This window comes from Microtus pennsylvanicus, chromosome 5 (assembly GCF_037038515.1).
Source record: "Microtus pennsylvanicus isolate mMicPen1 chromosome 5, mMicPen1.hap1, whole genome shotgun sequence".
Classification (NCBI taxonomy): domain Eukaryota; kingdom Metazoa; phylum Chordata; class Mammalia; order Rodentia; family Cricetidae; genus Microtus; species Microtus pennsylvanicus.
In genome coordinates, this window is record NC_134583.1 from 88055061 (window position 1) to 88073999 (window position 18939).

Genomic DNA, 18939 nt, shown 5'->3' on the forward strand with positions numbered 1-18939 from the left:
CACACATTTCTTGCCAATGCACAGTATGACACAGTGCTACAAGGTAGGGTCTTTCTATCATCATGAATAGCTATGGAGAGTCCACATCAAATATTTTGGTTCTGACTTCACAGCTTGACTGGGGTGAAAGGGACTGGAATGTCACCTGACCCAATACACAGCCTGGCCCTGTGACAGCACAGCCCCACTCAATACCTGTGACAAGGGGCCCGCCACCTTCTTGAGCAGACCTTCCATCCCTGGTAAGTTCTGTAGGTTGGGCTGGGATTTCTTTTTTTTAAAAAAAAAAAGATTTATTTATTATATATACACTATTCTGTCTGCATGTATGCCTACAGACCAGAAGAGGGCACCAGATCTCATTACAGAAGGTTGTGAGCCACCATATGGTTGCTGGGAATTGAACTCAGGACCTCTGGAAGAGCAGCCAGTGCTCTTAACCACTAAGCCATCTCTCCAGCCCTGGACTGGGATTTCTGAGTGACAGCAACACTCCCTCCTCCTCTCATCTCTCCATCTCCAGTTTGACCTTCTGCTCATTCCAGCTGTGCCTCCGCTGGTTGATGCAGGAAGAAACCCTTTGCGGTGTGCTCAGGCAGTCTGTCTGTAGGGGATGGGTGTAGCAGCTTAAATGAACTCAGACAAAAATTGTAATAATATATACAGCTTTAATTGGGAAATAGACTTACAGAACCAAAAGTTCCAGCGGAGAACAGGAAAACAGAAAGGGAGGCGGGGAGCATGCCCGCAATCTTTATAAGTAAAAAATATCCTCGGGGGACCCCGCCCCCTGCAAGCAAGGTGATTGGCTGGGTCTCCCCTACAGATGGGCAATATGGGAAGGAGGATGGTCTAGGCCCATTGTCTCTTAGCCTAACTTCCAAGTACTCTGGAAGGGTCAAGGTGGGCAGTGTCATCCTGGGCCCCAAGTGGACTCAGATGCTGTCACTGGGCAGTACTGGCCAGATTGGAGCCATTGGTCCTGTGAGCAAAAGTCATGCAGTTCAGTATAGCCTTTTTGGAACGTTTTTTGCCTTCCTCCCTAGGAGCTGCCAAGCTCTGATGATGTTAGAGCTGTTCGGAATTAATCCAGTTAAACTCTTCTTTTACTGGAGAGAGGAAGAAGCCGGAGGAGGCAGGCCTGAGCTGTGTGCCACACACCAGGCTCAACCTGGTCAGACAAGAGAAAATGTTGGTCTCCATGGAGCAGGGCCCGATTCTCAAATTGTTCAGAATGGTCTTTGAGGAGGGCCAGGGGCCGCTGGAATCTAAATACACCTTTGTTTAGTCTTCTGCTTCATTCTAGACCCCTAATGTGCACCTTTTCCAGGAACCTCATGCATATTTTTGCCACAGCACAGAAAACATTCCACCCTCTGGACCTTGGGCTAAGTGGATCCTCACAGGTACTGGTTGGCATCTGCTTCTTGGGTCACTTCCCGGGTCCCTGAAATAGTCCGCCTCAAGCCACTAGCCCTAGCTCTGCTATCTAGCTTGGTATTCCATTTCAGGAACGATGTCTCTGGACTCTACTCGAGTATTCAGGTCAGGAGCAGCTGCTGTGTGGGAGCTCTGGCTGCGGCTGGGACCTCCAGCTCCTCACATGGATCCCCTCTACCTCTTGCACCCCTCCTCTAGAAATCTTTGTGGCTAGTCTCAGATTGTGGACAGAGCCCTGTGCTCCTGAGCAGCAAGGTAGAAAAGTAGAGCCCCTCATTCACGAGGAATGCTTAGTACAAGTGCCTGCAAGCTAAGCTGGCAGAAACCTTAAAGGGCAGCAGGGACTCAGCCTCAGCCGAATTCCCAGGCCAATCAACGCCCTGAGCAATTGTGTTCTTGATCTGAAACAGATGAGTGGAAGGAAGGATTGGGCCTCTGCTCACTTTGATCACCTCAGTTCTCTTCCTGGGACCTGGGGAGATTTCTTTAAAGAACTGGGGAGGGTGGTAGGCAGCAGGAATTGTGGGACAGTGCTCAGGAGGGTTCTGAGGGAGGAGGAGCTGATTCTGAGCACCCCCTGTCTTGTGGCTCAGGCCAAAAGTGGGGAGCAGAGACTGTTTCAGAGAGGAACAGGAAGCTGAAGCCTCAGTACCCCGCTGTGTGGGGTGTGGCCTGGGGGACACTGGAAGTCACTGGATCTGGCTGGCTCCTTTCTGTGAAGGCTTGAGTGTTGGCCCAGGGCTCAAGCAGCTGCTAGCCCCTCACTCACAGGCATGTTGATGTGGGCACTCAGCAGGGGTGCACTCTGGCCTTCCCGGAGCACCAGCACCTACAGAGAAGACATGGTGGAGGGGGCACACACCTTGACCTCTCTTCTTTGCTAACACCAAATCTTCTGTCTGTGCTGGCTCAAAAGATAGGCTACCAGCCTGTCTGTCATAGGATGGGAAGGCTGGGAGCCTCTGCTGTGCTGACATATCTATCCCATGCAGCCCAGAGCCCCAGAGCCCTGCCCACCCTCATCCTACTGTCTTCCCCAGGATCCCACTTGCCTCTGAAACACCAAAGAGCAACCTACCTTGATCATGTCTGAGATGCCCTTGCTACTGAGACTCTCCACAAAGGTCTCCAGTGGGTAACTGAGTCCTGGCACCAGCATAGGAACCTATGTTTGGGAAACAAAAATAAACTCGTCCTCAAAGCCCACATACCCAGTGTATACCCAGTGTTTGGCAGCCTTCACAGCATTTGTGCCTCTCCACTGGGCTTTAGCCTGGGCAGGCATGCCTGGCCAGAGCCAGGGAACAAGGGGAAGGGAGGAGAAGTGCATGGCAGGTCCATGTGTCTGTGGTGAATCCCAGATCTCTCGACAGCTACCAAGGCCAGAGTTAATTCCTCCCTATTCAAGAGTCTTGGTTATTGCTTTTCCCAACTTGAGGACACCTCAGGGTCTGGGGGAAACCCGAACCTTTGCTTCTGTAGAAAGGGCAGAGCAGCTCCTGTTCTCCAGCAGGAACAGCTGGAAGCAGCATGAGTTCTGGAGCTCCCTGCCCTCAACAGCATGGGGGAGGGCAGAGGCGGCACTCACTCTGCTCTTTTCCATCCCCCCTGTGTGGCTACCTGGAGTCTCTTTAACTGGGAAAGAGGCAGTAGAGGCAGGAGCTGAGTCTGGTCTCTGGCTTGGGTCGGTCTGCTGGCCACTCCCTTATCTCAACCTAACGGCTAGGGGCACCTTGTCAGCCCCAGTCCTGACTGTTGGAGCCCATGTCAACGTGGAGATCCAGTACCTTGAAGAAGGCCCGGGGCAGGGAATAGAGTGTCTCGTTGTACAAGAAGCAGACCTGCAGCCCCAGTACTGGCCGAGCTGTTGAGGTATTCTGTAGGTGAAGTGTGAGCTTAAAGGTGGGGCCCAGGCCTTGAACCTGTGGAAAGAGTAGATGGAGAGGCCCTTAGGACCTATTGGCCGTGCACACTGAATACCACTCCTTGCCTGCTGCTTCCCCATCAATACTGTCAAGCCAGCATTTTTTTTAATTCTGTCCACCTGCTTCTTAAAGAGCACAGAAGCCCAGAGGTGTACAGGATAGCAAAGGCACAGATCAGGGAAGCTCTTGATGGAGTCTAGAGAGTTGAAGTAAAGTTGGCTGGGCACTGCAGCTGTGCCATCAGTGACCTCAGGGCCTGACGGCCTTCTAGGCTCATCCTGGAGGCTCAATGCCCCATTCTCAGGGGCTCTGTAACCCTTTCTTCTTCTGTATCTAGCCCCTCTCTTCAGAAAGGAAACAACTGAAACTGGCATGGCGGTGCAGGCCTTTATCTCAGCACTTGGGAAGCAGACGCAGGCAGATCTCTGAATTTAAGGCCAGCCTGGTCTACAGAGTGAGTTCCAGGACAGCCAGAGCTACACAGAGAAACCCTGTCTTAGAGAAACAGGGAAGAAGAAGAAAATAAAAGGAGCAAGTAGAATTTGGGAGGCTCTGACAACTCAGGCTCCCTGAGAAGTGACTGGGGCCCTATGGGCCTTGAGATTGCTTGTGTATGCATGTGTATGTCTGTATTGTGTCGTGTGTGTATGTCTGTATTTGTGTATCTCTGTGTGTGTGTCTCTGTGTCTATGTCTGTATGTGTGTGTCTGTCTGTGTGTGTCTATGTCTGCATGTGTATGTATATGTGTCTGTATGTGTGTGTCTGTGTGTACATGCCCTTGTCACCTAGGGTCAGGTCATGGTGCCCCTTCCTGCACCAGGCAGTCCTATTCCCTTAGGCTGTCCATGCCAACAGAAGTCTTCCCTCCCATTTTAACTACTCTGTGCTCATATCCCACTCCAGCTCAGGAGTTTGTTTGAGGTACAGCATGGAACAGGGGAGTATGTACCCCTCGGTAGCCAACCACAGAGAGGACAGTATAGAAGACTGAATAGCCCTCCTGAGGAGCAGTACAGGAGGTAAGAACAGTCCTCTCAGGAGGACAGGGCCTCAGTCTCTAGATCTGTGGGAGGTGAGAAAGGAGCACAGGGCTAGGTAGTGGGTTGGCATTGGCTCTGGGCGCTTACCTGCACGGCAGGAGGATCCCACTCACCCCGCCCGTCCCTAATGTCCCTACACCTGAGTGCTTACCACAGCGTGCAGCTTGAGTGGCTCCCGAGATGTGGTTGACATGGGGCTCAGGCTGGACTCCAGGGCCTGTACATAGGCTCTGGCAGCCCGCAGGCGCAGCAGGTAGAGGTCTGTCTGGAAGGTTCGGTGCATGGCTGCAGGGGAACACAAAGGCTGAATGAAGCAGTGGAGGGGACAACACTCTTGTTCAGAGTACCTGAAGAACAGAGAAGGCGGGCAGGGTAAGGCCTGAAGAAGCTGGGAGTGCCACACTGGATGCTGTGGCCCATACCCTATTTCCTCCTAATCTCGCTCCCTACCCCAGGCTCCTTCCGTCCAGCCCCCAAGGCTGGTCTTGACCTTGGACTTCTCATCCACCATCTTGTTCTCTGGATAATACAGGGCCTGCTCTGAATCTGGCTGCCCCAAAGAACATCAGTTTCCAGCTCCTTAAGGCTTTAGACTTGCTCCCATATCCACATGCCAAGCTCCAGATGTGCAGACACTGTTGTGTGATGTGTCCCCAGCAGCTCATGGGGGCCCAGGCTGCCTCAGCTTTGGTCATCTCTACCAGAGATGCCATCCACACCATGTTCAACATAACAGAAACCAGCCTCACCCTGACTCACTTGCTATACCTGCCTACCCACTGGACACTATCCCCAAGTCCCCTTGGTTCATCTCTTACCCCTAACAGTTTGCCAGGAGCAGATGACCCTTCTTCAAATCCCCCTCTACAGACAGCCACAGCCACATGCTGGTTTTTAGTCAGGGTCTCACTATGTAACCAAGGCTGACCACGAACTTGATACCCACCTTCCACCTTCCAAGTGCTGGGATTATAAGGGTGTGCCACCACATCCATCATGAAGACAGTTTTACAGTTTTCTTTATTAGACTCTGTACATCTTCTCTTTGTGTTTATTTCCAGGGGTTTCTTTTTTTTTGTTTTTAATTTATTTATTTATTATTTATACAGTGTTCTGTCTGCAGGCCAGAAGAGGGAACCAGATCAAATTACAGATGGTTGTGAGCCACCATATGGTTGCTGGGAATTGAACTCAGGACCTCTGGAAGAGCAACCAGTGCTCTTAACCTCTGAGCTATCTCTCCAGCCCCTTCCCAGGGGTTTCTTTGCTATGATGTTTTTCTGTCATATTTGCCAGTCAGACATTATTGGCACATATAAAAAACATCTTGGGATTTTCAATATCTATCTATCTATTTATTTTTAATGTGTCTCTGTGTGTGCCTACATGTGGGTATGTGCACATGAGTGTAGCACCTGTAGAGGCCAGAAGAGGGCATCAGACCCACTGAAAAGAACTTAAGATGATTATGAGATGCCAGATGGGTGCTGGGTCTCAAACTTGGGTCCTATGGAAGAGTAGCTAGTGCCTTCACTGCTGAGCTATCTCTCCAGCCCAAGATTATGAGACTTCAAGAGTTTAAATCTGGTCATCTGATAGAACTTAACTCCCTACTGAATTTTTTGACACTTTATCCATTGTTTCATTTACATGTTTTGCTGGGTTTTGTTTGGTTTGGTTTTGAGACAAGGTCTTACTATGTAACTCTTCTGACCTCAGTCTCATAGAGATCCGCCCTCTCTGCCCGCCCCCTATGCCACCATCATGCCCAACAGTATTTTTCACTCCCTTGCTTGTGCTCCAGCAGCCCCTGGAAGAAAGCATCTAGCACACAACATCAAGTTGGCCGGATGGACTGAGCTTCCAAGCTAGGGGATGGCCCAGTTCAAGACGCACAGCATGCCTGGTATCATCACAGGTAATGAATGAGCGGGTGAGCAGGAAAACTTAACAAGAATCCTGGCAAATTTCTCCTTTTCTCTTGAAAATTCCTGCATCTGGCAGTAACTGCTGGCCCTGGATGCTAAGAGCCCCTGACTCTCACCACCAGCACCCTCTGCCTTGAGGGTTAGTTTGCTACTTGACGGCTATACTCTGACCTTTCCCGTTGGCTAAGGTTTCTCTCATGTTCTAGGCACCCAGTGGGATTCTCTGTGTTCTTCCCTGAGTCTTACCAGTGCCAGCTTCCCGCTCTCGCAGAGTCTGGTCCACATACAGCCGGGTCTTTCGGGGCACGTTGAGTTTTGTGGTCTGTGCTAGTGGTGGGCCCATCTCACCTGTCCCTTCTACAAACACTGCTGTACGCTTCAGGATCTTAATGATCAGGCCACCACCTGAAAAGTGGGCAAAGAAACATATTCATTCTCCTGTCCTACCCCACATTCTCATTCTTCCCAAAACAATTACACTCATGCCTTCCTGACGAGACTCACTTTCTAGATGGAATGGAGTATCTCAAGTCTGTCTTTTCTCCTGAAGAAGGGACCCATGTGGCTTAGGAAAGCCTCAAACTCCGTGTCAAAACATGACCTCAACCACTTGCTCCACCTTCCCAAGTGCTGCTATTAGTGTGTGTGACAGCACCCGCGGCTTCCAACATCTCCTATCACAAATCCACTCATTCAGATCCTATCACTAATCCACTCATTCAGATAGCAGCTGTTTATAAAGCACTGTGATGTTTTTGGCACTATGGTGGGTGCTGAGGGTGTTGGCTAAGTGCAGAGGCAGCAGCTTGACCAGGATTAGCGTCTACGCAGAAAAATCCAACTGCTGATGAGCTGATGCATGTTACACAGGACATGTCTGCAGGATTTCCACCGGCCGTCTTTTCACCCCTTTCCCCCCAGTCTCATCCTCTTTGCTGCAGGCGCGCCCCACCCTTCCCAGGTCTGAGTCCTCACCTCGAGTAGTCATGATGAGGGTGTTGTCCTCTCGACCGTATCGGCCAAAGCAAAGGCTGGTTACTGCATCCTATGTGGACAAACCAGATTTTACCTGGGAAAATACCTTGAGAAGCAAAGCAAGATGGGCTGGAGGGGAGAGCCCAGATGGAAGTGAAAATGGTAAGATATGAAGAAAAGCTATAGCAGTGTTGCCTTGGAAATATTTCTTGGGTTTTTCATCTCCCTTCCAACCTCACTGGCCCTGCTGAAGTTCCACACTAAACACCCTTAGCCCTCTTTTGGGGTGGCCTTCTAATCAGTCTCTTGGGCCACCTAGTCTGTGTCTCTTGTCTCCACTGTGTCCTTGGTGGCCTCTACTGCCTTTCAAAATTACAAATTTACAATGGCTTTTGCTCTTCTGGGCAGGATATTTAAAGTCTTCCACATTAGACTCCAATCTACTGTACCCAGTTTTCTCCTCTTTATTCTCCTAACCTCCTACCCTCCCGGTACTATCAGGCCCAAACACTACTTTCAGATTTTATATAGTGATCATAAAACCACTTAGATTTTGGCATTAAGAATGTTCATGTGGGGCTGGGCAGTGGTGGCCTTTAATCCCAGCACTCGGGAGGCAGAGGCAGGGGAATCTCTGTGAGTTCAAGGCCAGCCTGGTCTATAAGAGCTAGTTCCAGGAGAGGCTCTAATGCTACAGAGAAACCCTGTCTTGAAAAACAAACAAACAAACAAACAAACAAAAGGGATGTTCATGTGGGGCTGGTGAGATGGTTCAGAGGGTAACACTCTTACTGTGCAAGTCTGGCAACCTGAGTTCAATCCCCAGAGCCCACAAGGGCAGGAGTGCTCATCCCTGAAACTTGTTCTCTGGTCTCCAAAATGCTCATCCTGGCACATGCACATATGGGAAATACATATATCTAAAAAAATTTCTATCTATCTATCTATCTATCTATCTATCTATCTATCTATCTATCTATCTATCTATCATCTATCTAAAGAACCCTAGAACTGGTGAAATGGATCAGCAGTTAAAAGCACTGGCTGCTTTATCAGAGGACCCAGGTTTGATTTGCAGTGTCCACATGGTAGCCTGTAACTCCAGATCCAGAGGATCCTATGTCTTCTTCTGGCCTCTGTGGGACTGTGCACTCGTGGTGCACAGACATGCATGCAGGCAAACAGCCATACACACAAAATTAACTTAATAAAAAAAATCCTAACTGGTTATTCAATACCAAGTAGTCAGCCCTGAAATCATACACATACTAAAATGGATTGATCAGATTGTAAGTGTGTGTATGTGTGTGTGTAAAACAATTAACAGCTAAAGAAAGAGGCCACAATTTTGAGAGGGAGCAAGGAAGATGGGTTGGAGGGAAAGGGACAATTATGTAATTATATTTTAATAATAATAATAAAGAGCAGGGCATAGTGGCATAGGCTTTTAATGCCAGCACTCAGGAGGCAAAGGCAGGCAGATCCCTGTGAGTTAGAGGCCAACTTGGTCCATAAAGTGAGGTCCAGGTCAGCTAGCGCTACACAATGAGACCATCTCAAAAAAAAAAAAAAAGAGCTTTTATGCCCCCCTCAGCCTTAGTACATGCTGTTCTCTAGAATGTTCTCTGCCATTCATCCACTTGGAAAACCAATGTGTCATACCTCATGTGGCAACTGTCCACATCATGATAGGTTCAACCATTGTTTCTGAGACTTGTCCCTATGGAGTCAGAAGAGGCAGTGAAGAAGCAGGGCTAGATAGATGGGGAGGGGGCTGATGAGGCCCCACCCAAGCTAAGGAGCCACTGGCAGTCAATGGCTGCTGGAGGCAGGGGAATCATTTTTTCTTCAGGGGTGTAAGCCACCAGTAAGTCAGCCATAAGTCAGTAAATACACTCACCCCACACACATGCCAACAGTTCTCATTAATTCAGTGGGTTATTAAAAAAACAAAAAACAAAACAAAAAAACCATGAAAGCAGAAGAGACCTGTTGCAGGAAAGGGTATCAGAGGGAGTTAGGGAGTTAAATGGGGAATGTGGGTGAATGAGATAAATTACATACATGTATGAAACTGTCAAAGAGTAAATAGATTATAAAAGCAGGGGGAGGCTGGGGTAGGGAAGAGCCAGCGGCAATGCTGGAGGTATGCTTACAGGGGCATGGATGACATTAAGCAAGGCCTTGTCACGGTAAATGCGGACTTCCCCATTGGCCAGAGCAGCCATGACAGCTTGCAGGCCCCGGGAACGCTGCTCCAGGAGATTCATGGTCAGGATAGCTGCAGGCATCTGCACTGTCCACAGCTTCTTACCCTAGCAAGAAACAGCCAGTATGTCTGTAGGGAGCTCAGGGCCTCAAGTGGAAAGAAAGGGCAGCTGGAGCAGCAGGGTAGGGCTCACAGGGCAGATGGTGTTGAGGGGGAGGGATTTGCCAGAGACCACACCTTGTGGGTGAAGCCATGCAGGCTCTCCTGGGTGCTGCCCACCACCAGGGTCTTGTGTACCCGGACCAGCCCCACAGGCTGGGCACTCAACTCGATGCAGTATTTGGGGTGTTTGGAGTCTCTGTGGAATAAACACACAATCGCTGCCTAGAGAAGCCTTGCCTCTAAGTCTTGGGCTGACCCATCCCTCCTAAGCACCCCCAGATTAACCTGAAAGCAGCCCTGGTCCTGAGTAGGTGATGGGACTATTTCTCCATCTACCACTTTGTAGATGTGTGACCCTCGATAACACCAGCTGTTTTCCTACCCTGTCCCTTCCTGCCCTCACAATGGTGACAAGCGTCACAGCTGGGACGTCAGAGTTGTGGTGCGTTTACCTTAGAGTAGTCTAGTGCTATTGGACCCGGGAAGTTCACTGCTCATCACTAAAGGGCGGCACACTTACTGTCAATGTCCCGTTCAGCTTTCCTGTCTCTCCACCTTAGTTCTCCTTTTCCAGAAGGAACTGTTAATTCCTGATGAAAATCCTATAAAATCCTAATCTCTTCATTCACTTCCCATTGGTCACAGCTTAAATTCCTGCACAGCTTTAAGTCTATACCATCTGGCTAAACTCTGTCGCTGCCAGGAAAGTATCAGAACTATTTCAGTGACAGACAAAGTTGGTCTACTTTGAACATGGAAGACCACTGTAGCAGCTTAATAATAATGAAAATCATTTAAGTGGACACCAAGACCAAGTGGCAAGGTAAATACTCCATACATGTATTTACAGCTGTAATTTCCTTTCCCGGAAATCACCCTACTGGGCAAAGCTTTTCAACACAGGCCGTGGCCCACTTTTCTTCCGGCCAGCCAATGACTGTGAGTCTCCACTGGCTTCTGGGCTCTTTCTTTGGCCAGGGTTGGTGCAGATTCCTGGGATCCAGGAAGTCTCCCTTCTTAGCCTTCCAAATGTTGGGATCACAGGTGCACACCCCTTCAAGCCACCACACAGGTGATGTTTCTCTTCCCACTCAGCCTCCATTGCTCCTACAAAGCACTCATCTAACTTGCAATATCTTTAATCTTTGTCTTCCCCAGGAAGGCAGGAGCCATTTACAGCATCCACTCAGCATATCCCCACACGCTGTACAGTGCTGAATGCTGAACAGATGCGCAATCAGTGTCTTGAATTAAAAGGCTGTCTGGAATATCAAACCAATGCATGCGTCCATCACATACATACATTATAAAACAAGCTAACAAACACAAGAGACTGCATCTGTCCCCTCCACCTCTGACTGTTCACGGATGATCTCCATCGTGCCAGGCTCTCACTTTGCCAGCCTCCTCCCCTGACTTCTACTCTCACCAATTCAACCTCCTTTATGGATTCTCATATCTTTTCAATCCCAAAATTCAGCCCCCAAACCTCCTGTTCATCTTGCAAGTCTCTGAAACCACCAGGTCTCTCTGTGGCTACCTTCTCAGGATATAGACGCTCCCATTTCGGCAGGCAGCAGTCAGCCGGAACTCCACATCAAACTGGCCGGAAACCTCCAGGAAGACAGGGACACTGGGTAGGCTCATCTGCAGAGAAAAAGGCTCAAAACATACTGACCATAGTTGGAAGAAACTGTTAATTATTGATTAAAATCCTAATCGCTTCATTCACTTCCCATTGGTCATTCACTTCCCATTCCTGAACAGCTATACCATCTGGCTAAACTCTGCCACCTCCAGGAAAGTATCAGAACTATTTAAGTGACATATAAAGTTGGCCTACATTGTTTGAACATGGAAGACCACTGTAGCAGCATTAATAATAGTGAAAAACATTTAAGTGGACACCAAAATCAAGTGGCAACATAAATACATCTATATATGTATTTACATAGAGAATGGCTATGTGGGGCCTTTAAAAGGGCTGATAGTGGGGCTGGAGAGATGGCTCAGAGGTTAAGAGCATTGCCTGCTCTTTCAAAGGTCCTGAGTTCAATTCCCAGCAACCACATGGTGGCTCACAACCATCTGTAATGGGATCTGGTGCCCTCTTCTGGCCTGCAGCATACACACAGACAGAATATTGTATACATAATAAATAAATAAATAAATATTTTTTTTTAAAAAAAGGGCTGATAAAAAGCTGGGAGTGGTGATATATACCATAATACCAACACTTGGGAGATGGAGGCAGGAGGATCACAACTTCAAGGCTACCCTGAGCTACACTGCAAAAAAAAAAAAAAAGGCAAAAATGAAACAAAAAGGTTGATGCGGTTTTGTAGACACAGGAGGTCACTAACATCACGCAGTAACGTGAAAAGAATGAACTGTTGGATGCTGTACACGAGCCTGCTTATCTAAGGCTGCTGTGCTGTTTGCATTTAACATCAACTTAGCAAAGCCTGGACCCACTTGTGCGGGGAGGTTCAGTTGAGAGGTACCTAGCTCAGGTTGGTCTGTGGGCAGTTGTCTTCATTGTTAACTGAGGTGGCAAGGCACCCCTTGAATGTGTACCAACTCAGTGTCTGGGCTCTGAACTGTTTGAGTGAAGAAAGCCAGATGAAGATTAAGCACAGCAAGCAAACAACACAGGTGCATTCCTTTCTCTCTGCTCTAGACTGTGGACGTGAGGTGAGCAGCTGCTTGGCCTCCCTGAAGGGATAGCCTGTAACCTGGAGCTGTAATTCAAACCCGTTCTTCCCGCGATGCTCTTTGTCGGGGTAGTCTATCACAGCAGCAATAATGAAACTAGAACAGAAATATACCTCTGGATAAAATTATGTTTGACTCAAGTTAGATAATGATGCCACATGTGAGGACATCTAGAAGGATCCTTGCTGAAGCGTTCATACTCGACCTAGTGGTGGTGAGCTCTTGGGATATCTATCTTTTTCTTTGTGCCTAACTACATGCTCTCATCCTTCTTCAGGGACTGGACACCACCACAACCGAGAGATCAAGAGTGCAGCCTGGACCTTGCCCATAGCCAGAGACAGACCTGATACTGACCTTGGTCAAAATGGTGAAGGCCTCAGGGTCAAGTACTAGGAGCTCCTTGTTCTCAGTGCCCAGCACCAGACAGGACACTGCATCTTCGTCCGCCAGGTTCTTCTTCAGGGTCGTCATGGTGGTGATGACTGTCTGCAGAAGGACTCCACCATGTCCCCAGACACCCCAGAGTCAGAGGCATGAAGGAAGAGGGCAAGAGGAGCAAGCATGAGGCGTGTCTGAATGTTAATGTCAAAAGTGTTTTTGCAACAAACCTAAATTCTTAACAACGAGTATTGTCTAAACTACTTATCAGCTATTCATATAGTCAAAACCAACATGGCCACATATTTGAGAGCAGAGTATGTGGCTCATACCTGTAATTTTTCAGCACTGGGGAAGCGGAGGCAAGAGGATTGCTGCATGTTCAAGTGAGCTTGGCTTACAAATCCAGTTACACAGTTCCAGGCCAGCTAGAACTACCTAGCAAGTCCTTATCTCAAAAATAAAACCAAAGAAAACACTCTAAATAACAGACACATGTTTTAAAAGAAGATCCAAAGTGGCCATGGTGGCGCACGCCTTTAATTCCAGTGCTCAGGAGGCAGAGGCAGCCGATCTCTGTGAATCTGAGACCAACCTGATCTACAGAGAGAGTTCCAGAATAGCCAGGACTACACAGAGAAATCCTGTCTCAAAACAAAACAAAACAGCAACCAAACCAAACAAATGAAAGACATCACAAATAACCAATTAAACGATTAGTGAGCTACTAAAATTAGAGTTCTTGATGGCTGCTTAAGGCTCGAAATAAGGTGCTGCTCGAGAGAAGCAGCGAGAAAAGCAGTGTGAAAGAAATGTACGGAAACGGTAAGTGGGTGTCTCTAGGTAGCACAATCATCTTTATACTTCTGTTTTCTAAATATTCTGCAACAAAAATGTAACTACCTTCACCTTTAAGAAAATGTTTGATAATTAATATTATGTCCCAGCTGTTCATAGCCGTCCCTGTTAACTACAGATATAGATGGCACCTGCTGAGACCCTCGACCTGGAGTACGGATGGAGGGAAAACCGCCGAGTGCCACTGGCCTGGCTGTGTTAGAACTGATCATGTTGCACTCTCTCTCTCGAAGAGAGTATTTGGAGCTGGGGATATAGTTCCGAGGATACAGAAAATGCTTGCCTGGTAAGGAGGAGCTGAGTTTGACTCCCAGAAGCCATGCAAGAGATGCCAGGCAAAGTGACATGTTCCTGTAATACCAGTGCAGGGGAGGAAGGGACAGCTGGATCCCTGGGGCTTCTTGGCTGGCTGATGCAGACTAATTGGTGAGCGCTATGCCAAGAGCAACCTTATATCCAAGGAGACGGATGGTATCCCAGGGGACAGCACCTAAGGTCCTCTGGCCTCCACGCACATACACACCTCCACACACTAGCATACACAATTTTAAGAATGTAAGCACTTTTATAGGGCAATAAAAAGAGAAAGGGCATTACCTGCCGCTTGATAACCTTGGACTTGTGCTGGTTCACAAATGCCTCCATTTCACTCAGCTCCAGCTGCAAAAACCTGCACACATGTAGAACTAGCATCTGCATGCCATGCCCTGGCTGCCCCTGGGGCCAGGCCACAGACACCCCCTTTGCCCCACCTCTACACAACTCCTACCTGAGTGACTGTACAGACAAAGGCACCTCTGCCTTTTCCCTGCAATGAGAGTGGCCAAAATGGCAGCTTTAGTGAAGGTTCACAGGGGAGTTTTGGGATGAAGGCATGGAAAGCGAGGAAGTGGGCTCTCACCGGATGCCCTCCAGCATCTCCTTCAGGGTTAAGGGGTCGATCCGGTCCTGTATTAGCATGGAAAGAAGGGAGAGCCTGTGAGCTCTAGCAGCCATGTCTTAAGCCATGTCCTCAGCCAGCTCACTACGGCTATACCTGGGGACAAGAGCGGGTCTTCCTCCCCAGTTTTTTCCAACTCCCTGCTACGAACCCCAAATCCAGTTTTTGAGTTTGAATCCAGTTTCAGGATCATGTTCATGCCCATCATCCTCTTTACGGTTGCCTCCCCTAGGTATCCCTACTCCCCAGGGCCACCTCCCACTCGCTCTAGTGAGCCTGTCCTTTCTTTGGTTTCCCTTCCCCCACAGGTAGAAAGGTATGTGGCTAGTGCAGAGGGGTTCTCGGGTTCAGTGCCTCCCTGGAAACTATTCCTTGGGGCTGAGCACATCTCACTGCTGCTGCCAGAGGTGGGCTATGGCCTACCTCCCGCTATTGGTCACTTGTGAGCCCACTCTTCTTTTTTTTTTTTTTAATATTTATTTATTTATTTGTTATGTATACAATATTCTATCTGTGTGTATGCCTGCAGGCCAGAAGAGAGCACCAGATCTCATTACAGATGGTTGTGAGCCACCATGTGGTTGCTGGGAATTGAACTCAGGACCTTTGGAAGAGCAGTCAATGCTCTTAACCGCTGAGCCATCTCTCCAGCCCCCGTGAGCCCACTCTTCTGAGAGTCTGGTCCTCCTCATTCAATAGCTGCTATCTTTGCATTCTCGTTCCCTGGGCCACTTACCTCTTTGGCCTGATTCCAAAGATCTTGTTCCAAAGGGTTTGGAGGTAACTGGGGCAGGCTGAACTTGAAGTAGGGTCTAAGATTCTTATATACATAGACACACGGTCCTGAAGCAAGCGCCAGGGCTGGTGTCCTGGGCTCATGCTGCTCCATGAGGAAGGTGGCAGCAGATGCTGGCAGGGCAGTCAGTGGGCTTTCGGTCAGCACTGTCGGGCCTTTCAACACCTTCAAGCGGGGCTGCTGCCCACCTGGACCAAGGTCTCCCACCACCAACTGCAGGGACAGACCATTCAGCATAGCGGTCATTTCTTTAAGGACCTTCTTAGGCTCAGCCTTTTTGTTGGTGTTTCCTAGTCCATCCTCACATTCACAAAGGTTTTGCTGTGGGCTTGGAAGAGGTATCTCCCTAGGAAAGCTCATTAGCCATTCTGAACTCAGGTTTCTCTCTTGCAAAATTGGAATATCTACCCCATGACACCTGAAGAAGATCAAATGAACTCTTCAATTATTTGAGCCTGTTGAGTATTCAGGGGTGGTAGATGAGCGGCTTACCCTTTATCACTACTGAACCCATGACTTTGAACACAGCTCACAAATGCCTCCATTTCACTCAGCTCCAGCTCAGCTCACAGTATCTAAACTAAGAGGCTGTGTGCTCATCTCTGCAGCACATATACTAAAACTTGGATGACGTAGGGAAGATTATTAGCACAGTGTCTACTCAAAGACGACACACGGAAAATGGGCATGGTGGCCCCTGCCTTTAATCCTGGCACTTGGGAGGCAAAGGCAAATGGATGGATCTCTGTGAGTTTGAGTCCAATCTGAAACTTGATCTACATAGTGAGTTCCAAGACAGCCAAGAGTACTACACTGAGACTGTCTTAAAACAAAACAAAACAACAACAACAAAAAACCTAAACCAGTTTTGTGAATCATTTCTTATTTTTAAGCCCATTATTTTGTATAATAAACTAAAATAAACAGTAATCATTAGACATAAAAACTGGGAGGCTGGAGCGATGGCTCAGAGGATAAGAGCACTAATTGCTCTTCCAGGGAACCTGGATTCAATTCCCAGCACCCAGATGGTATCTCACAGTCATTTATAGTGGCATCTGATGCCCTCGTTTGGCATAAAGTTGATAGGACACTCATACATAGAATAAATAAATCTTTTAGGGGCTGGAGAGATGGCTCAATGGTTAAGAGCATTGACTGCTTTTCCAGAGGTCCTGAGTTCAATTCCCAGCAACCACATGGTGGCTCACAGCCATCTATAATAAGATCTGGTGTCAACTTCTGTCTGCAGGGACATACGCAAGAAGAACATTGTATACATAATAAATAAATAAATATTTAAAAAATCTTTTAAAGAACAAAAAAAACCCAAAAATCCCCCCCAAACAAGAATTGGGGCCTGCAGTGGCAAAGATACTTGTCACCATACCTGATGACCTAAGTTCAATCACTGGAACCTACATGGGAGAGAATTGACTCTCAGAAGTTGTAACCCAACCACCACACTTCATGTATCCTCCCAACTCTAAATAAATAAATAAAAATCTCAAAATTACCTTTCTCGCTATTTTTGTTTTCGGATGGGGATTGGGTTTTTGTTTGTTTGTTTTACTTTGTTTTGCTTATCCAGGCAGGGTCTCGCTAGGTAGTTCTGGTTGGCCTCAAACTTGTCAGGCCAGTCTCAAATTCACAGAGATCCAACTGTCTCTATTGTCCAAATGCTGTGATTAAAGGCATGTACCACCACTCCAGGCCCCCAAATTAATTTTCAGAGAATTATATGTCTTGGCATCATAAGTCTACAACACTTTGCTTTCTGATTTATTTCTACAGATCAGGTTATAAAATTAATGCTCACTTTCTAAATTAAAAAGAAATTCCGGGGTTGGGGAGATGGCTCAGCAGTTAAGAGGACTGACTGCCCTTTCAGAGCACCCTGAATCAATTCCCAGTACCCAATATGGCAGCTCACAACTGTCTGTAACTCCAGTTCCAGGGGATCTGACACCCTCACACATACATGCAAGAAAAACACAAATGCACATAAAATAAAAATAAATAAATCATTAAAAGAAAGAAGTCCAACTAAATGCGTCTTTACAGTACTAGTGGGTTCCTGAGTATGTTGAGCCTCTGCAAATCTCACTTCTGAGTTTTCCCCACTCAACTTTCTGATCGCCTACCTTGTACTCCCCATCGCCGTGCAAATCTGCCAGGGCTGGAAAACACAAACGGGTTGTGCATGAGAATCCCAAAGCCTTCACCATTACCTGATCCTCCCACCCTCCTAGCCATTCCTAGGTCTGGAGACTCACCCAAGCAGGAGGAGAAGGTGTGGATGTTGGCCATGGGGTCGTAGTGCGCGTCCAGCCATTTCGAATTGGCTTCGTTGCTGCGATGGGGAAGGAGAGCACAGTTGGAGAGTAAGTCCCATGGGAAAGGAAGAAAGCTGAGTAAGGTGATGCCTCAGACTGAGAGCACGGAGAAAGGGGAATATGGGATCAGTTAGCGCCCGGAGCATCAGCCAGTAACGGACACTCTTGGCCTTCGACTTTCTGTAACTGACTTCTAAACGGCCCCTTCCAGCACTTCCAGCGCTTTCCGAAAGCAAGAGCCCAGAACCCGGCACCAAGGCACCGTTTACTCATCTGAGGAAAAGGAAGGCGGAAGGACCCGGGACTTCACCTCTCAGTTCTCCCGCTGTCGGAATCCGACGAAGGCGTCGCAGCCATCTTTCCAGGCGTCGCCGTGGCAACCACCTCCGCCGTAGCGCAACGCCCAATAATACCCGGACACCCGAAAGCACAGAAACAAACGTTCCGGGATGAAATTGTCCCGGCTGGAACCAAACAAGATAAACACCGGTTTCCTTGATGGCATTTTCCCTTGCAGTATTATTTTGATTTATGGTTTCTGCATCAATAACAGAGTCCTTGGCTTTGAGGCCTGGGGAGGAGCCCTTGTTGGGGGTTAAGACCAACAAAATGAACTGCCTCAATTTTTAGTTAACCCAATTGAAAAGGGTCATGTTCTGATTGTCATACTGTAGAGGTTCAGACTCTGAGAGGCAAACCACCAGGATTAAAGGGTGGGATCTCAACTTGATGCGTTCTAGTTCATAAGCTCCTGAAATATTTTTTTAAATATTTATTTATTTTGTATACAATATTCTGTCTGTGTGTATGACTGCGGGCTAGAAGAGGGCACCAGACCCCGTTACAGATGGTTGTGAGCCACCATGTGGTTGCTGGGAATTGAACTCAGGACCTTTGGAAGAGCAGGCAATGTTCTTAACCTCTGAGCCATCTCTCCAGCTCCCAACTCCTGAAATATTTTAAAGCACAGGAACGCTTGCTGCTCTTGCAGAGGATCCCGATTTGCTTCTCAGCCACGGCAGCTAGCAGTTTTGTAACTATAGTTCTAGGAGATCTAATGCCTTCTTCTAGCTTGTGCTTGTACCAGCACACAGTGAGAAAATGCATACATACACATAAAAATAAGTCTTAAGGGGCTGGAGAGATGGTTCAGTGGTTAAGAGCACTGGCTGCTCTTCCAGAGTTCCTGAGTTCAATTCCCAGCAACCACATGGAGGTTCACAACCATCTATA

At 48.0% G+C, this 18939-nt stretch overlaps 1 protein-coding gene across 2 annotated transcripts; it reads right to left on the bottom strand.

Moving 5' to 3' along the window:
* Window positions 1–648: 648 nt before the first annotated feature.
* Bbs1 (Bardet-Biedl syndrome 1) lies at window positions 649–18085 on the bottom strand. 2 transcript variants are annotated; one of them, XM_075973077.1, is made up of 17 exons: window positions 18017–18085; window positions 17647–17723; window positions 17515–17549; window positions 15311–15583; window positions 14536–14582; window positions 14404–14442; window positions 14232–14304; window positions 12753–12884; window positions 11221–11327; window positions 9756–9876; window positions 9466–9624; window positions 7310–7379; window positions 6581–6739; window positions 4558–4691; window positions 3228–3362; window positions 2519–2605; window positions 649–2269 (listed from the first exon to the last, which is right to left on the bottom strand). In XM_075973077.1, exons 1-17 carry the CDS (start codon window positions 18061–18063, stop codon window positions 2183–2185), a joined length of 1782 nt encoding a protein of 593 aa, XP_075829192.1. In that variant the 5' UTR covers window positions 18064–18085; the 3' UTR covers window positions 649–2182. The 2 variants fall into 2 exon arrangements, with proteins under 2 accessions (XP_075829192.1, XP_075829193.1); XM_075973078.1 differs by lacking the exon at window positions 3228–3362 and having other exon boundaries at window positions 2044–2269.
* Window positions 18086–18939: the final 854 nt, after the last annotated feature.